Below are 14,777 nucleotides of genomic sequence, written 5' to 3'. Positions count from 1 at the left end.
TTCAGGGAGAATTTTTAACGGCCAGAAAAGTTCAGGGGGCATGATTTGGTACATGTTAAAGTTTATAAGATAAAAATCTTAATTAGCCTTTCAAAATTGATGCAAAATTTTAAAATTTACTAACAACGTTGGTTTATAGGGTTGATTGATGCAAATGTAGCTTTTTGTAGTAGTGAATACTTAGGTTATGTTCGGAAGTTGGAATTTGGTGATGAATGAAAAAAGTAGGGAAAATGTAAGAAAAAATTGTAGAGAACAAAAATTGAAATGACATTTTTCATGTTTGATATGACATTTTTTGTTGAATTGAATATTTTTCTATACAATTTTTCTTTTCATACCAAATATTATAATTTATTATTATTTTTTTTACTTTCTACTTTTTTCCTCAACATTTTCCCTATTTTTTTCTTTTCTTACCAAAATTTAACTTTTAAACATAACCTTAATATTTTTTTTTTTTTTGAGAAACCTGAACCTTTATTAAAACAAACAAAACAAATACAAGGAATCAGGTTACAAAGGAAGGTAAAGAACCATTCCAAATATACTCATTGTCTAATCCTAAACCCGCCCTTGCACACACATGAGCAATTTTATTAAGCTCACGAGGAACATGGACTATGACCAGATTAGGACTGAACAACAATGAGTTCTTAATACAAGTGACAATATCATTAACAACAGAATTATGACATTTAGTATTATAAACTTTATCTACTATGCTTTTACAATCAGTTTCCAAAACATTAACAGAAAGCTTGGTGTAAAGCCCGCTTAGTTAATTTGGAAATTAGCAGTTGGTTATGATTAATTAAGAAATTATTTATAGCTATTTAAATAATTTATTACTGTTATTTATGGAATTCAGAAATGCATGGTTATGTTATTCAGTAGCTTGCATATTTTGCATTTCCGGTGTCCGGTATTTTGGAACTCGGCGTTTGGCTCAGTAGAAATCACAACTTAGTATGTTAGTAATTTGGGGACGGGTTTTAGACATTGGGAATGTCGGGAATGGCCGGGAATTTAGAATTTCCCAAAAATACCCCTTTAGTGATTTTTATGTGATTTTATGGAGGAGGGGCAAAATGGTCTTTTTGCCCCATTAGTGTTTTGTCTTATGTGAGTTTATTAAATGGAAAAATAAATGTTTAAGTGTTATTTGATGGCTGAAATAATATGATATATGTGGCATTTACTCTTTTCATTCTCATTTCAACACTTAGAAAAATAAAATAGAAAATCTTGAAAAGGAAACACTCTCTTTTCTCTCTCTCTATTTTGGCTGGTGCATGGGGTTCAAAAGCTGGGTTTTTCTCCTCAAATCCTTGTGAATTTCAACTCATCTTTGTGTAATCTTAGCCAAGGTTTGATCACTTTTAACTTGCCTTTGTGTTTTCTTGAATTTTAAAGTAAAATTGATGAAATGCATGCATGATTTTGATATATGGTTGCTGCTATGATTTTGTATTAATTTCTGGATTGTAAGCATGTTAATTTGAGGTGATTCAAGCTGTTAGAAATGCATATAGGCTACCTTGTTCAAAGCTTTGAGTTTTCTATGCAAAAATGTGATTTTTGGTGAAAATAGTGTGAATCTGTTTCTGTGATGTTGCTGTTGTTTCTAATTGTTTTCAGAGGCTTAGTTAAGCTTGATTAAGTAGAATTATGCTAGTGAAATGCATGATTAGGTGGTTTTGTTCAAGTTTGAGTTTAGAACTCAAAGCTTGAGCTCCAATGGCATTTTTCGTGTTTGAGGTTTCTGGGTTGTTTTGATGCCTTGGATATGTTCTAGGGAAGGTATAGAACAGGTCTGGAAAGTTTGATGTGATTTGGGGTTGAATTGTGCAAGTTATGAGAATTTGATGTTCTTGCTCGCGAGGAACCGGAATTCGGTTGTGCATCCGGAATTCGGATGAGGGTCTTGAATTTCCCGAACCGGAATTCGGTTGGGCAACCTGGTCTACGGTTGGGGAATTTTTCGAACCCGTGTTTTCCTCGTTTTTATGTTTTTAGGGGTATTGCCATGCTTTTTATCGATAGGGAAACTTTTAGTTCCAAGTTTTAGTCCCCGGGAAGTGATTTAGCGTGTCACTTATAGCGTTGTGATTTTTATGGTTTAGGAGCCGCAATCCGCCGCTCGGCTTCGGTTCCGGTCGGGTTGACCAAGCACACCGAATCTCGGAATCCGGGTAAGATTAGTATAACAGTATGCATATGTAGATTACATGTTTAGCGAGCATGTAGGAAGCCTATTAGATTACATTAGTTGTATGTTGGCTTCGAACCATCAAACCCTGTCACGTCGGTACAGTGCCGGAGTATGACCAAGAATGAGTATGACCGGTTTGACCGATCAGCCGACACTTGGTTGGTGGTTCCGTGCTATTGACGTATCCGTCAAGACAGCCGGAGTATGACCAAGCGGAGTATGACCGGCTCGACCGATCGTGAGGATATAGTAACACGTCGGTACAGCCGGAGTATGACCAAGAATGGAGTATGACCGGCTCGACCGATCGGGTTGTTACGTGTCAATAGTACCGTCCCTATGAACGTTCGTAACTCGCACCATGTTGGACATGGCAAGAAGTGGCTCAGTACCATGTTGGACATGGCAGTAGCGGGACTCAGTATCGTGTTGGACACGGCAGTTAGTTATGTATGATATTTTTATGCTTTTCTTACTGAGTCTGTCGACTCACAGTTTATGTTCATGTGTAGGTAGGCAAGGCTATAGCTGATGGACCGTGAGCGAGCTTATGAGATTGTACATGTCGGGGCGGTTAGGCCTGGAGCGTACGATCCTCGGGACAGCAAGGCTGAGATTTTTTGTAACTGTCGTTAGACGACTTTTATTTTGATGTAATAGTTAAACAGTGAAACTTTTTGTAAATATTTTTATAATCGGGATCCCGAGTCTTTTATAATATGTTTTACAAGTTTAATCAAAAAAGCAAAATTTTAATTAATCACGTTTTTCCATAAACCTCGTTGATTAGCAACGAGCTGCACAGTACGTTTAAAAATCACGTAATACGCCTAAGGTAGTTAGGGTGTTACAATTTGGTATCAGAGCCGCCAGGTTGTCTTCCGAAGATCGTCACGACATGTACAATCATCATCAGCAGTTAGCTCGGTTCACGGTTCAGTAAGCCTTTATTGCTTTAGTAGTTTATTTTATTCAGTTATGAAAAAGAAAAGCCTGTTAGGAAGCATGTTAGTAGCCTGATAGTAGAATAGGTGCATGTTTCGTTTTTAATTTCCAAATTAAGCGGCATTAGTAAGCTCTCGATGATCGTGACCTGAAGTGCCAACTCGGGATTTTGAGGCGGTTCAGACTAGATGGACGCCAGACGAAATATTAGGAGTCAGGGCATCTCAGTCGGGTCAGATCAAGGTCGAGGAGCTCAGTTCCCCTCAAGTGTTTTGGGCCGAGGTAGACGTCCCAGGGGCAGGGTTCGCGGTTGGAGGATGTTAACTCGCCGCAGGCTGCCCAAGTCAATCAGGAAGCCCAGAATTGGGAAGTTAGGTTTGCTGAAATGCAAGCCCGGATGGAAGAGCAAGATCTCGAGATTCAGAGGTTGAGACAGCAGGGTGCTCTTGCAGCCCGGCCCGTAGTTCCAAAGTGGCACCCGCCCTCGCCGCCTGTGCCGAGATAGTGGTGGCGGCCAATAAATTGGAACCTTTGTACGAACGGTTCCGGAAGCAGGCACCTCCGGTTTTCCGGGGAGGTCCGGACGTGATGAAAGCCGAACAGTGGCTGACGGTGATTACCAGAATCCTGAATTTCATGGGTGTCACCGGTAACGACAGAGTGGTGAGTGCCACTTTTCAGTTTTAAGAAGACGCTCTGGTCTGGTGGGACATGATGTCTTAGATCCATGACGTTATCACTATGACCTGGGAAAGGTTTTAGGAACTCTTCAGCGTTAAATGTTATAACGAGGCGGTCAGAAGCGCCAAGAGGAAAGAGTTCGCCCACCTGACCCAGCGAGAGAATATGAGCATGACGGAATATATTACTCAGTTCAGCCGGTTGGCGAGGTTAGCCTCGGGATTTGCGCCAACCGATTTCAGTAAGAAAGAAAATATCTCGATGGACTTAATGTGAAGATCAAGTATGACCTTATGATCACTACCGACGATAAGACCATCTAAGCTGGGATGGCGAAGAAAGCATGGTGAGCTGTGGGCGCATCTAGATGTATGTGGAATCAGTTAGGACTCCGGAATGTGGCGGGGCTCCTACCCCTTCTGCGTCAGGTTTCAGCAGGGGAGGTAGTGGTTCGGCCATGGACTGGAGGAGGAATCATCCACTGCATCAGGTGGCTCGAGGCAGAACAAGAGGTTCCGAGGGAACCAGAATCAAGACGATCGTCAGGGTAGTGTTAAGACCCGTTATTCCTACTGGAGTGTCTTATTAGTAAGAGGCATTCTCCGGGTGAGTGCTTGGGTCAAGGTTGTTTTTGTGTGGCTGCTAGAATCTCTAGTAAATTGGGTAGACCCTATGATAGATATGAATCAGGGTTTGGAACCCTGTTACCTGGCGGAGAATTGGTTATCTCCAATAGGTGGATTAGGCCTATGCCGATCAGGATAGATGGTAGAGAGTTAAGAGCTGATCTGGTAGGGATGAGTTTAGTCGAATTCGATATTATTTTAGGAATAGATTTCCTATCTAATTATTCAGCGAGTTTTGATTTTAAAAAGAAGATGGTGGTCTTCCAACCGGAAAGTGAAGAACCGTTTGTATTTGTGGGTTCGGTTCAGGGATCTCGGATCCCGGTGATCTCGGCTATGTCAGCGAGAGAATTATTGCACGGTGGGTGCTTAGGGTTTCTGGCCGTGGTGGTGGACACCACTCGGCCAGACACCATTCGGCCAGAGGACATCAGAGTGGTTCGGGAATTTTCGGACGTCTTTCCCGAAGAACTCCCAGGGTTACCACCTCAGCGGGAGATCGATTTCGTGATTGACTTGGCACCAGGGGTGGATCCGGTTTCCAAAGCCCCGTATAGGATGGCTCCAGCTGAACTTAAGGAACTAAAGATTCAGCTCCAAGGGTTGCTTGACATAGGGTTCATTCGGCCCAGTGTGTCACCCTGGGGAGCGCCGGTTTTGTTCGTCAAGAAGAAGGACGGATCTATGAGGATGTGCATCGACTACAGAGAGTTGAACAAGCTAACGGTGAAGAATAAATATCCATTACCTAGGATCGATGACTTGTTCGATCAGCTTCAGGGGAAGACGGTCTTTTCTAAGATTGACCTCCGATCGGGTTATCATCAGTTGAGAATCCGAGAAGAGGACATTCCAAAGACGGCTTTCCGCACTAGGTATGGACACTACGAGTTTCTGGTTATGTCATTCGGACTAACCAATGCTCCTGCAGCATTCATGGACCTGATGAATAGAGTATTCAAGGATTTCCTCGATATCTGTGTGATTGTGTTTATCGACGACATCCTCGTGTACTCTCAATCAGAAGAGGAGCATGAGTTACATCTTCAGATGGTACTGCAAAGACTTCGAGAACATAAGCTCTACGCCAAGTTCAAGAAATGTGAGTTCTGGTTGTCTCAGGTGTCCTTCCTAGGGCACATTGTGAGTAAAGATGGGATCAAGGTGGATCCCGGGAAGATTGAATCCGTCAGGGATTGGCCGAGACCGAAGACAGTGACAGAGATCAGAAGCTTCTTGGGATTAGCTGGGTACTACCGTAGGTTCGTGGAGGGGTTCTCCAAAATTTCAATGCCCCTAACCGAGCTTACAAAGAAGAATCAGCGATTTATCTGGTCAGATAAATGCGAAGCTAGTTTTCGTGAGCCGAAACGAGAGGTTGATTACCGCTCCGTACTAGCTTTGCCTTCGGACAAGGAGAAGTTCGTAGTCTACTGTGACGCATCCAAACAGGGTTTGGGGTGTGTATTGATGCAAGCCGATCGGGTTATCGCTTATGCCTCCCGTCAGTTAAAGGATTATGAACAGCGATACCCGACTCATGATTTAGAATTGGCCGCAGTGGTTTTTGCACTGAAGATTTGGCGGCATTACCTTTATGGGGAGAAGTGTGAGATCTATACCGACCATAAAAGTCTCAAGTATTTCTTTACTCAGAAAGATTTGAACATGAGACAAAGGCGTTGGTTGGAGTTAGTGAAGGATTATGATTGTGAGATCCTCTATCATCCCGGAAAAGCCAATGTAGTGGCCGATGCCCTGAGCAGAAAGGGTCCCGGGCAAGTAGCTAGCATGGTTCGGATCTCACCTCAGCTAGCAGGGGATATGGTTAGATCCAGCATTGAGTTTGTGGTAGGTCAGCTTCACAACTTAACGCTGCAATCTGATCTGTTGGAAAGAATAAAGGTCGCTCAGATGACAGATCCGGAGTTAGTGAAAATCCGAGATGAGCTATTGGCTGGTCAAGCCAAAGACTTTTCAGTGTCAGACAGTGGGATGCTTTTGTATAAAGCCAGGGTTTGTGTTCCGAACAGTGTGGAACTTAGAAATGAGATCTTTGAGGAGGCTCATTCTACTCCATATTCTCTGCATCCCGGCACCACCAAGATGTACCAAGATTTGAAACCGTACTTCTGGTGGAACGGTATGAAGAAGAATTTGGTAGAATTCGTATCGAGATGCCTCACTTGTCAGCAGATCAAGGCTGAACATCAGAGACCAGCAGGGTTGTTGCAGCCTCTAACCCTACCAGAATGGAAATGGGAGGATATTACGATGGATTTTCTGGTCGGGTTACCTAGGACCACGGGTATGTATGATTCCATCTGAGTAGTGGTGGACCGATTTTCGAAATCTGCTCATTTTCTGCCGGTTAGAACAACATTTACAGTGGATCAGTTGGCAGAGTTATATGTCAGGGAAATAGTGAGACTTCACGGGGTACCGAAGTCTATAGTTTCGGACAGGGATCCGAAATTCACCTCCAAATTTTGGCAAAGTTTGCAACGGGCAATGGGTACGAAGCTAAAATTCAGTATAGCATTTCATCCTCAGACAGATGGTCAGTCCGAAAGGACAATTCAGATATTGGAGGATATGTTGAGAGCCTGTGTTATGGACTTTGAAGGCTCATGGAGTAAGTATCTACCGTTGATAGAGTTCTCTTACAACAACAGTTATCAGAGTACGATAGGGATGGCTCCCTATGAACTGTTGTACGGTAGGAAGTGCAGATCCCCTATCCACTGGGATGAGACAGGGGAGAGGAAATACCTAGGTCCAGAGTCAGTTCAGCGGACCAATGAGGCGATAGAGAAGATAAAAGCTAGAATGCTTACCTCACGGAGCAGACAGAAGAGTTACGCAGATCCGAAACGCAGAGATGTTGAGTTCCAAGTAGGCGAACATGTGTTTTTACGAGTATCTCCGATGAAGGGGATTAAACGTTTCGGGAAAAGAGGCAAGTTATGCCCTAGATTTACAGGACCTTTCGAGATTCTCGAGAAGATAGGTCAAGTGGCATATCGGTTAGCATTGCCTCCAGCCTTATCAGCAGTTCACAACGTATTCCATGTCTCAATGTTGAGAAAATACGTTTCAGACCCCTCTCATATACTCAGTTATGAGAGTCTTCAGCTTCAGCCAGACATGTCATATGAGGAACAACCAGTGCAGATCCTGGATAGAAAGGATAAAGTCCTTCGGAATAAGACCATAGCATTGGTCAAGGTTCTCTGGAGAAACAGTAAGGTGGAAGAAGCCACCTGGGAGCTAGAGTCAGATATGCGAGCTCAATTTCCAGAGTTATTCAGGTTAGATTTCGGGGACGAAATCCTTTTAAGGGGGGAATAGTTGTAAAGCCCGCTTAGTTAATTTGGAAATTAGCAGTTGGTTATGATTAATTAAGAAATTATTTATAGCTATTTAAATAATTTATTACTGTTATTTATGGAATTCAGAAATGCATGGTTATGTTATTCAGTAGCTTGCATATTTTGCATTTCCGGTGTCCGGTATTTTGGAACTCGGCGTTTGGCTCAGTAGAAATCACAACTTAGTATGTTAGTAATTTGGGGACGGGTTTTAGACATTGGGAATGTCGGGAATGGCCGGGAATTTAGAATTTCCCAAAAATACCCCTTTAGTGATTTTTATGTGATTTTATGGAGGAGGGGCAAAATGGTCTTTTTGCCCCATTAGTGTTTTGTCTTATGTGAGTTTATTAAATGGAAAAATAAATGTTTAAGTGTTATTTGATGGCTGAAATAATATGATATATGTGGCATTTACTCTTTTCATTCTCATTTCAACACTTAGAAAAATAAAATAGAAAATCTTGAAAAGGAAACACTCTCTTTTCTCTCTCTCTATTTCGGCTGGTGCATGGGGTTCAAAAGCTGGGTTTTTCTCCTCAAATCCTTGTGAATTTCAACTCATCTTTGTGTAATCTTAGCCAAGGTTTGATCACTTTTAACTTGCCTTTGTGTTTTCTTGAATTTTAAAGTAAAATTGATGAAATGCATGCATGATTTTGATATATGGTTGCTGCTATGATTTTGTATTAATTTCTGGATTGTAAGCATGTTAATTTGAGGTGATTCAAGCTGTTAGAAATGCATATAGGCTACCTTGTTCAAAGCTTTGAGTTTTCTATGCAAAAATGTGATTTTTGGTGAAAATAGTGTGAATCTGTTTCTGTGATGTTGTTGTTGTTTCTAATTGTTTTCAGAGGCTTAGTTAAGCTTGATTAAGTAGAATTATGCTAGTGAAATGCATGATTAGGTGGTTTTGCTCAAGTTTGAGTTTAGAACTCAAAGCTTGAGCTCCAATGGCATTTTTCGTGTTTGAGGTTTCTGGGTTGTTTTGATGCCTTGGATATGTTCTAGGGAAGGTATAGAACAGGTCTGGAAAGTTTGAGGTGATTTGGGGTTGAATTGTGCAAGTTATGAGAATTTGATGTTGCTGCCTGCGAGGAACCGGAATTCCGGTTGTGCATCCGGAATTCCGGATGAGGGTCCTGAATTTCCCAGAACCGGAATTCCGGTTGGGCAACCGGTCTACCGGTTGGGGAATTTTTCAGAACCCGTGTTTTCCTCGTTTTTATGTTTTTAGGGGTATTGCCATGCTTTTTATCGATAGGGAAACTTTTAGTTCCAAGTTTTAGTCCCCGGGAAGTGATTTAGCGTGTCACTTATAGCGTTGTGATTTTTATGGTTTAGGAGCCGATGTCCGCCGCTCAGCTTCAGTTCCAGTCAGGTTGACCGGCACACCAGAATTCGGAATCCAGGTAAGATTAGTATAACAGTATGCATATGTAGATTACATGTTTAGCGAGCATGTAGGAAGCCTATTAGATTACATTAGTTGTATGTTGGCTTCGAACCATCCAACCCTGTCACGTCGGTACAGGCTGGAGTATGACCAGCAGCCGGAGTATGACCGGTTTGACCGATCAGGCTGACACTTGGTTGGTGGTTCCGTGCTATTGACGTATCCCGTCGGTACAGGCTGGAGTATGACCAGCAGCCGGAGTATGACCGATTCGACCGATCGGGAGGATATAGTAACACGTCGGTACGAGTAGAGTATGACCGGCGGCGGAGTATGACCGGTTCGACCGATCAGGTTGTTACGTGTCAATAGTACCGTCCCTATGAACGTTCAGAACTCAGTACCATGTTGGACATGGCAGTAGTGGCTCAGTACCATGTTGGACATGGCAGTAGCGGGACTCAGTATCGTGTTGGACACGGCAGTTAGTTATGTATGATATTTTTATGCTTTTCTTACTGAGTCTGTCGACTCACAGTTTATGTTCATGTGTAGGTAAAGGCAAGGCTATAGCTGATGGACCGTGAGCGAGCTTATGAGATTGTACATGTCGGGGCGGTTATGCCTGGAGCGTACGATCCTCGGGACAGCAAGGCTGAGATTTTTTGTAACTGTCGTTAGACGACTTTTATTTTGATGTAATAGTTAAACAGTGAAACTTTTTGTAAATATTTTTATAATCGGGATCCCGAGTCTTTTATAATATGTTTTACAAGTTTAATCAAAAAAGCAAAATTTTAATTAATCACGTTTTTCCATAAACCTCGTTGATTAGCAACGAGCTGCACAGTACGTTTAAAAATCACGTAATACGCCTAAGGTAGTTAGGGTGTTACACTTGGTGGCTTGCACCCAAGAAATAGCAGCCAAGACAGCTTTGGCTTCCGCAACCTCCGGTGGAACTGAGCCGACAATAGGTATAATGAAGCCAGCCTTAATGTCATCATTTTCATCTGTAACCACCACGCCCAAACTATGCTTCCTAACAGAATTACTAACACCCGCATCTGTACTAACTTTCCATCCTTCATGCTGTGATAATTGAACCTGCCCATTACATCTAAAATTGACATTGTCTGGCTTAAAACCAGGCAGATTAGCATGCTCATACTCCAATAAATAAATCACAGCCTGATCATAAAGATGCCAAGGTGGCAGCAACTTCTTATTATGAAAGAGATTATTTCTATGATTCCAAAGTAACCAGATAAAACAAAAAAATATAGCACAATCATATTTATCCAAAAGATCGATAGCTAGAGCAATAAAGTCATAAATACTTAATCCTTTATTATTACTATAAAAGTCAAAAAGTGGAGAATGTTTCCAAGATTTCTTGACATTCACACACCCCAGGAACGCATGCTCCACAGTTTCCCATTCCAAATGACAAAGGGGACAAATAGGAGAAGGTATAATGTGTCTGAGAAATAAGAGGGAGGCAACTGGGACGGACTTAGACAACACACGCCACACCAGATGTTTAACTTTTGAAAGAACCGAGGAAGACAAAATTTTAGACCAGAAACGTTTATACTGATCAAAAGATGAAGAAGAAGGAATATCTCTAGAGGTAACTGCTAAGTGATATGCAGATTTAACCGTGAATATACCAGAAGAATTCCTACTCCAAATTAGATCATCACTACAACCATTACCAGGTATGGGAACATTAAGGATATGATCAACAAGCTGCTCATCAAAAAACTGGTGAAGCTTAATAGGGTCCCAAGCCCCAGATGGGGAGAGGAAAAAAGAAAGAGTAGAATCAGAGGGAGGGGGAGATGAATATGACTTAATCCGACAGTGAGGAAGCCAATGATCTTCAATAGTGCGAATAGTTGAACCATCACCCACTTTCCAAATAAGACCTTGCTTCATTAAGTCTCTTCGCCAAAGGATACTGCGCCAAGTATAAGATGGACTATGACCAGGGCCAGCATCAAGAATAGAAGTATTGGGAAAATAATGGGCTTTTAACACTAAACTGAGAAGAGAATCAGGACACTTGAAGACACGCCAAGCTTGCTTAGCTATCATAGCTTGGTTAAAATGAATTAAAGATCTAAATCCAAGACCCCCAACAAACTTAGACTGACACACCATTCTCCAATTTTTCCAGTGTATTTTTCGAACCTCAAGAACCCCACCAAAATTTAGAAATAAGTGACTCAATTTCTCAACAAATCCTAGTAGGAATACGAAAGCAAGACATTGCATAAGAAGGAATTGCTTGAAGGACAGCTTTGATTAGAGTCTCCTTACCTGCTTTAGAAAACCATTTATGATGCCAGGAGTGAATAATGGAAGAAACTTTATCTTTTAAAAAAGTAAAAGACTGATATTTTGCCCGAGAAAGACACTGAGGCAACCCCAGATACTTAGTGATAAAAGGCTTATCCTCAAGCTGGAAAGTCCTAAAAAATAGATCTCTAATATCATTTTGAGTATTAGGAGAAAACAAAATGGAGGACTTAGTGAAATTAATCATCTGCCCCGAAGCTTGAGAATACAGGGAGAGGGCCTGCTGCAAAGCATGACAAGAATTACGATCAGCAGCACAAAACAAGATACTGTCATCAGCAAACACTAAATGAGATATAGAAGGGGCATTTCTAGAAATTGAGATACCATGAAGCAAACCCCTATGATGATAATTCCTAAGAATGGCTGAAAGACCTTCAGCACATAAAATAAACAAGTACGGGGATAAAGGATCACCTTGCCTAATACCTCTAGTGGGCTTAACATTACCATGCACAGAAAGAAATAAAAGCAGAAGACAAACATTTAAGTATAAGAGAGACAAAACGAACAGGAAAATTAAAATGAAACATTATGTTACATAAAAAATCCCATTCAACCCTATCAAAGGCCTTAGCCATGTCAAGTTTCAAAGCAGCCCAGCCTTTTTTACCAGATTTCCTATTATTAATAGCATGCACTAGTTCATTAGCAATAATAATATTATCAAAAATAACACGACCTGAAATAAAAGCACTTTGGAAAGGAGAAATGATTTTATCTAAAATTCTTTTAAGCCTATTAGATATAATCTTAGATATAACTTTATAAAAAGTGGTACAAAGACTAATAGGTCTAAAATCACCTAACTTATTAGCATGTTGTTTTTTAGGTATTAGGACAATAAGAGTAGAATTTATTTTAGAAAAATTAATATCTTTGTTAAGACAATCTAAAATAGCACTAGTAAAATCTCTACCTAGAACAACCCAATTCTTTTGGTAAAAATAAGCATTAAAACCATCTAATCCCACTGCCTTATCCCCAGACAATTGAAAAACAGCCTTTTTAACCTCTTCAGCAGTAAAATCCTGATCAAGAAATTCAACATCAGAAGTTTCCAACCCAGGACCCAAAGCATCAAAAATTACAGCAGCAGCATCAACATTACAACCTTGGGTATTAAAAAGGTCAGAAAAATGAGAAATAACTAAGTTAGCTATCCCCTCTTGAGTATTAACCACATTACCCTCATTATCTTTGAGATACTTAATAGTATTAGTTTTTCTCCTAAGAGTGGCCTGTTTATGAAAAAATTTGGTGTTTTTATCACCAGCTTTAAGCCACCTCACCCTAGCCCTTTGTTTCCAATAGACTTCTTCCTTATAGAGAAGAGCATCCAGCATTGAATTCAATTTATTCAGATGAAGTCTATCTGCCTGAGTAAGAACATCTTGATTTTGAAAATTTTCTATTTCCTGAGTCAATTTCCGGATTCTACATTTAAAAAGATGATTATGAGTCTTATTCCAATCTTTTAAAAGGCTAACACAATGAGCTTGTTTATCTAAGAAATAATTAAAGTGATTGGAAGGTGAATTATGAGTTAGAAAATCATGCCATTTATTCTGCATAAGGTGATAAAAATCAGGGTCCTCTAACCAACTATTTTCAAAACGGAATCGCTTATTAACAAAATTAAGAGGCCTACTAGTATCATTGACAAAAAGAAGTTTTAAAGCACGATGATCAGACCCATAATAACCTAAATGATGTAAACTATTTTCAGGAAAAAGATCACACCAAGACTCAGAACCTACTACCCAATCTAAACGTTCACTTATAGTGTTATTAGTCCATGTATATTTGCAACCCACATAAGGAAGAGGAAACATAGAAAATTTATTGATAAAATCTGAGAAAAGGGACATAACAACCTGATCAGAGGCCTGACCCCCAAGCTTATCAATACTAAAAAGATAACTATTAAAATCCCCCATTATTAACCAAGGCAAATGAGAAGCATTATAATAAATATCATGCAAAAGTTTCCAAGTAAAATACTTCTGAGAATGAACAGGAGAACCATAAAAACAAGTGAAATGCCATAGTTCATTAGTATTAAAACAGACAGTACAATCTATATGATTAGAGGAATAGTTTAAAATATTTACAGAAATATCAGCCTTCCACAACAAAAGTAAACCCCCTCCAAAATACTGCCTAGGGATTTTAAGACCAAAATCAAAACCTAACAAAGCTTTAAACCTATCTACCGAATTCGGTTTAAGCCTAGTTTCCATCAAAAAAATAAGAACAGGTTTGTGAGACTTGATCATGTGGGAAAGTCGATTGAATGCTCGAGAGTTCCCCAAACCTCGAGCATTCCAACTTATAAAGCTCATTTTTCTGGGCGGGTGTGCTCCGCATCACCCGCCTGTTCAGCATCAGGAATTGAAGAAAAACCACTTACATCAACATCACCAGCTCTTGCTCGTTTGAGCATAGAGCGCAGTGAACCCCCAAAATTAGCTTGACATGCTTGAAAAGTGGGCCTTTTGACCCCAGAAGCACACGCCAAACCTTTACCTCGAACTTGAGAATCAGGCAAGGAGGTTTCCACCACAGAGACGGCAGAGGCCTGACTTGAGTTGAGAATCAAAGAAGGCAAAGCTTCAGCAAGAGAGCGAGCAGCAGAAGTCAATTCAGGATTGGTGAAACCCGGGGAATCATTGACAATAACAGAGTCAGTATGCAACGGGGCAGACAAAGACGAACCCGACAGAGAAAATCCCAAAGAATGGTTAGGATTCACAGGAGTAGGGATCATGACATTATAAGATTGACAAGAGCCAGTCAGACCAGCAACCGAGGCAACATTAGAGTTCAGCAGAGGAGTAAAACTAAATGGGTAGTTCAGAAAAGGATTAGGGAATTGACTTCCATGAGGAAAGCCAGTAAGATCCATATCAGTGATAGTTATAGCTGGAGGGTGAGGATATTGAAAAGGAGATTGCCTTTCAGTAGGCTTTTCTTTACCTCTAAGAGGGAGATCATAAGGACAAGGAGGTGGGGAAATAGACTCATCACACTTCTGAAGGTATGCATGGCAATACTTTTTGATGTGATCAAGCATGCCACAGTAAAGACAATAATCAGGCAGCCTTTCATATTTGAAATCTAGCCATTTGATGAATTCCCTACCCATCTTAAAAAAACGAACATGAATGCCTCGT

The 14,777-nt window shown here is 40.7% G+C and overlaps 1 protein-coding gene across 1 annotated transcript; it reads right to left on the bottom strand.

The window, feature by feature from the left end:
* Positions 1 to 511: 511 nt before the first annotated feature.
* LOC133032120 (uncharacterized) lies at positions 512 to 13,541 on the bottom strand. Its single transcript, XM_061105959.1, has 5 exons — positions 12,521 to 13,541; positions 12,162 to 12,283; positions 11,563 to 12,040; positions 10,150 to 11,486; positions 512 to 655 (listed from the first exon to the last, which is right to left on the bottom strand). The coding sequence occupies exons 1-5, from the start codon at positions 13,539 to 13,541 to the stop codon at positions 512 to 514; spliced, it is 3,102 nt and encodes a 1,033-aa protein (XP_060961942.1).
* Positions 13,542 to 14,777: the final 1,236 nt, after the last annotated feature.

The sequence above is a fragment of the Cannabis sativa genome, chromosome X (assembly GCF_029168945.1).
Source record: "Cannabis sativa cultivar Pink pepper isolate KNU-18-1 chromosome X, ASM2916894v1, whole genome shotgun sequence".
Taxonomy (NCBI): domain Eukaryota; kingdom Viridiplantae; phylum Streptophyta; class Magnoliopsida; order Rosales; family Cannabaceae; genus Cannabis; species Cannabis sativa.
The sequence above is the reverse complement of the archived record's forward strand: the minus strand, read 5'-3'. Positions and strand labels throughout refer to the sequence as shown.

Excerpts from the sequence above, each read along its gene's own strand:
- LOC133032120 (XM_061105959.1), bottom strand. The coding sequence starts at position 13,541 with ATGGGGGATTTTAATAGTTATCTTTTTAGTATTGATAAGCTTGGGGGT. Across the intron at positions 12,041-12,161 it reads TGGCTAAGGCCTTTGATAGG|CCCACTAGAGGTATTAGGCA; the intron begins GTTGAATGGGAT and ends GGTAATGTTAAG. Across the intron at positions 11,487-11,562 it reads TAAATGGTTTTCTAAAGCAG|GATTTGTTGAGAAATTGAGT; the intron begins GTAAGGAGACTC and ends TATTCCTACTAG.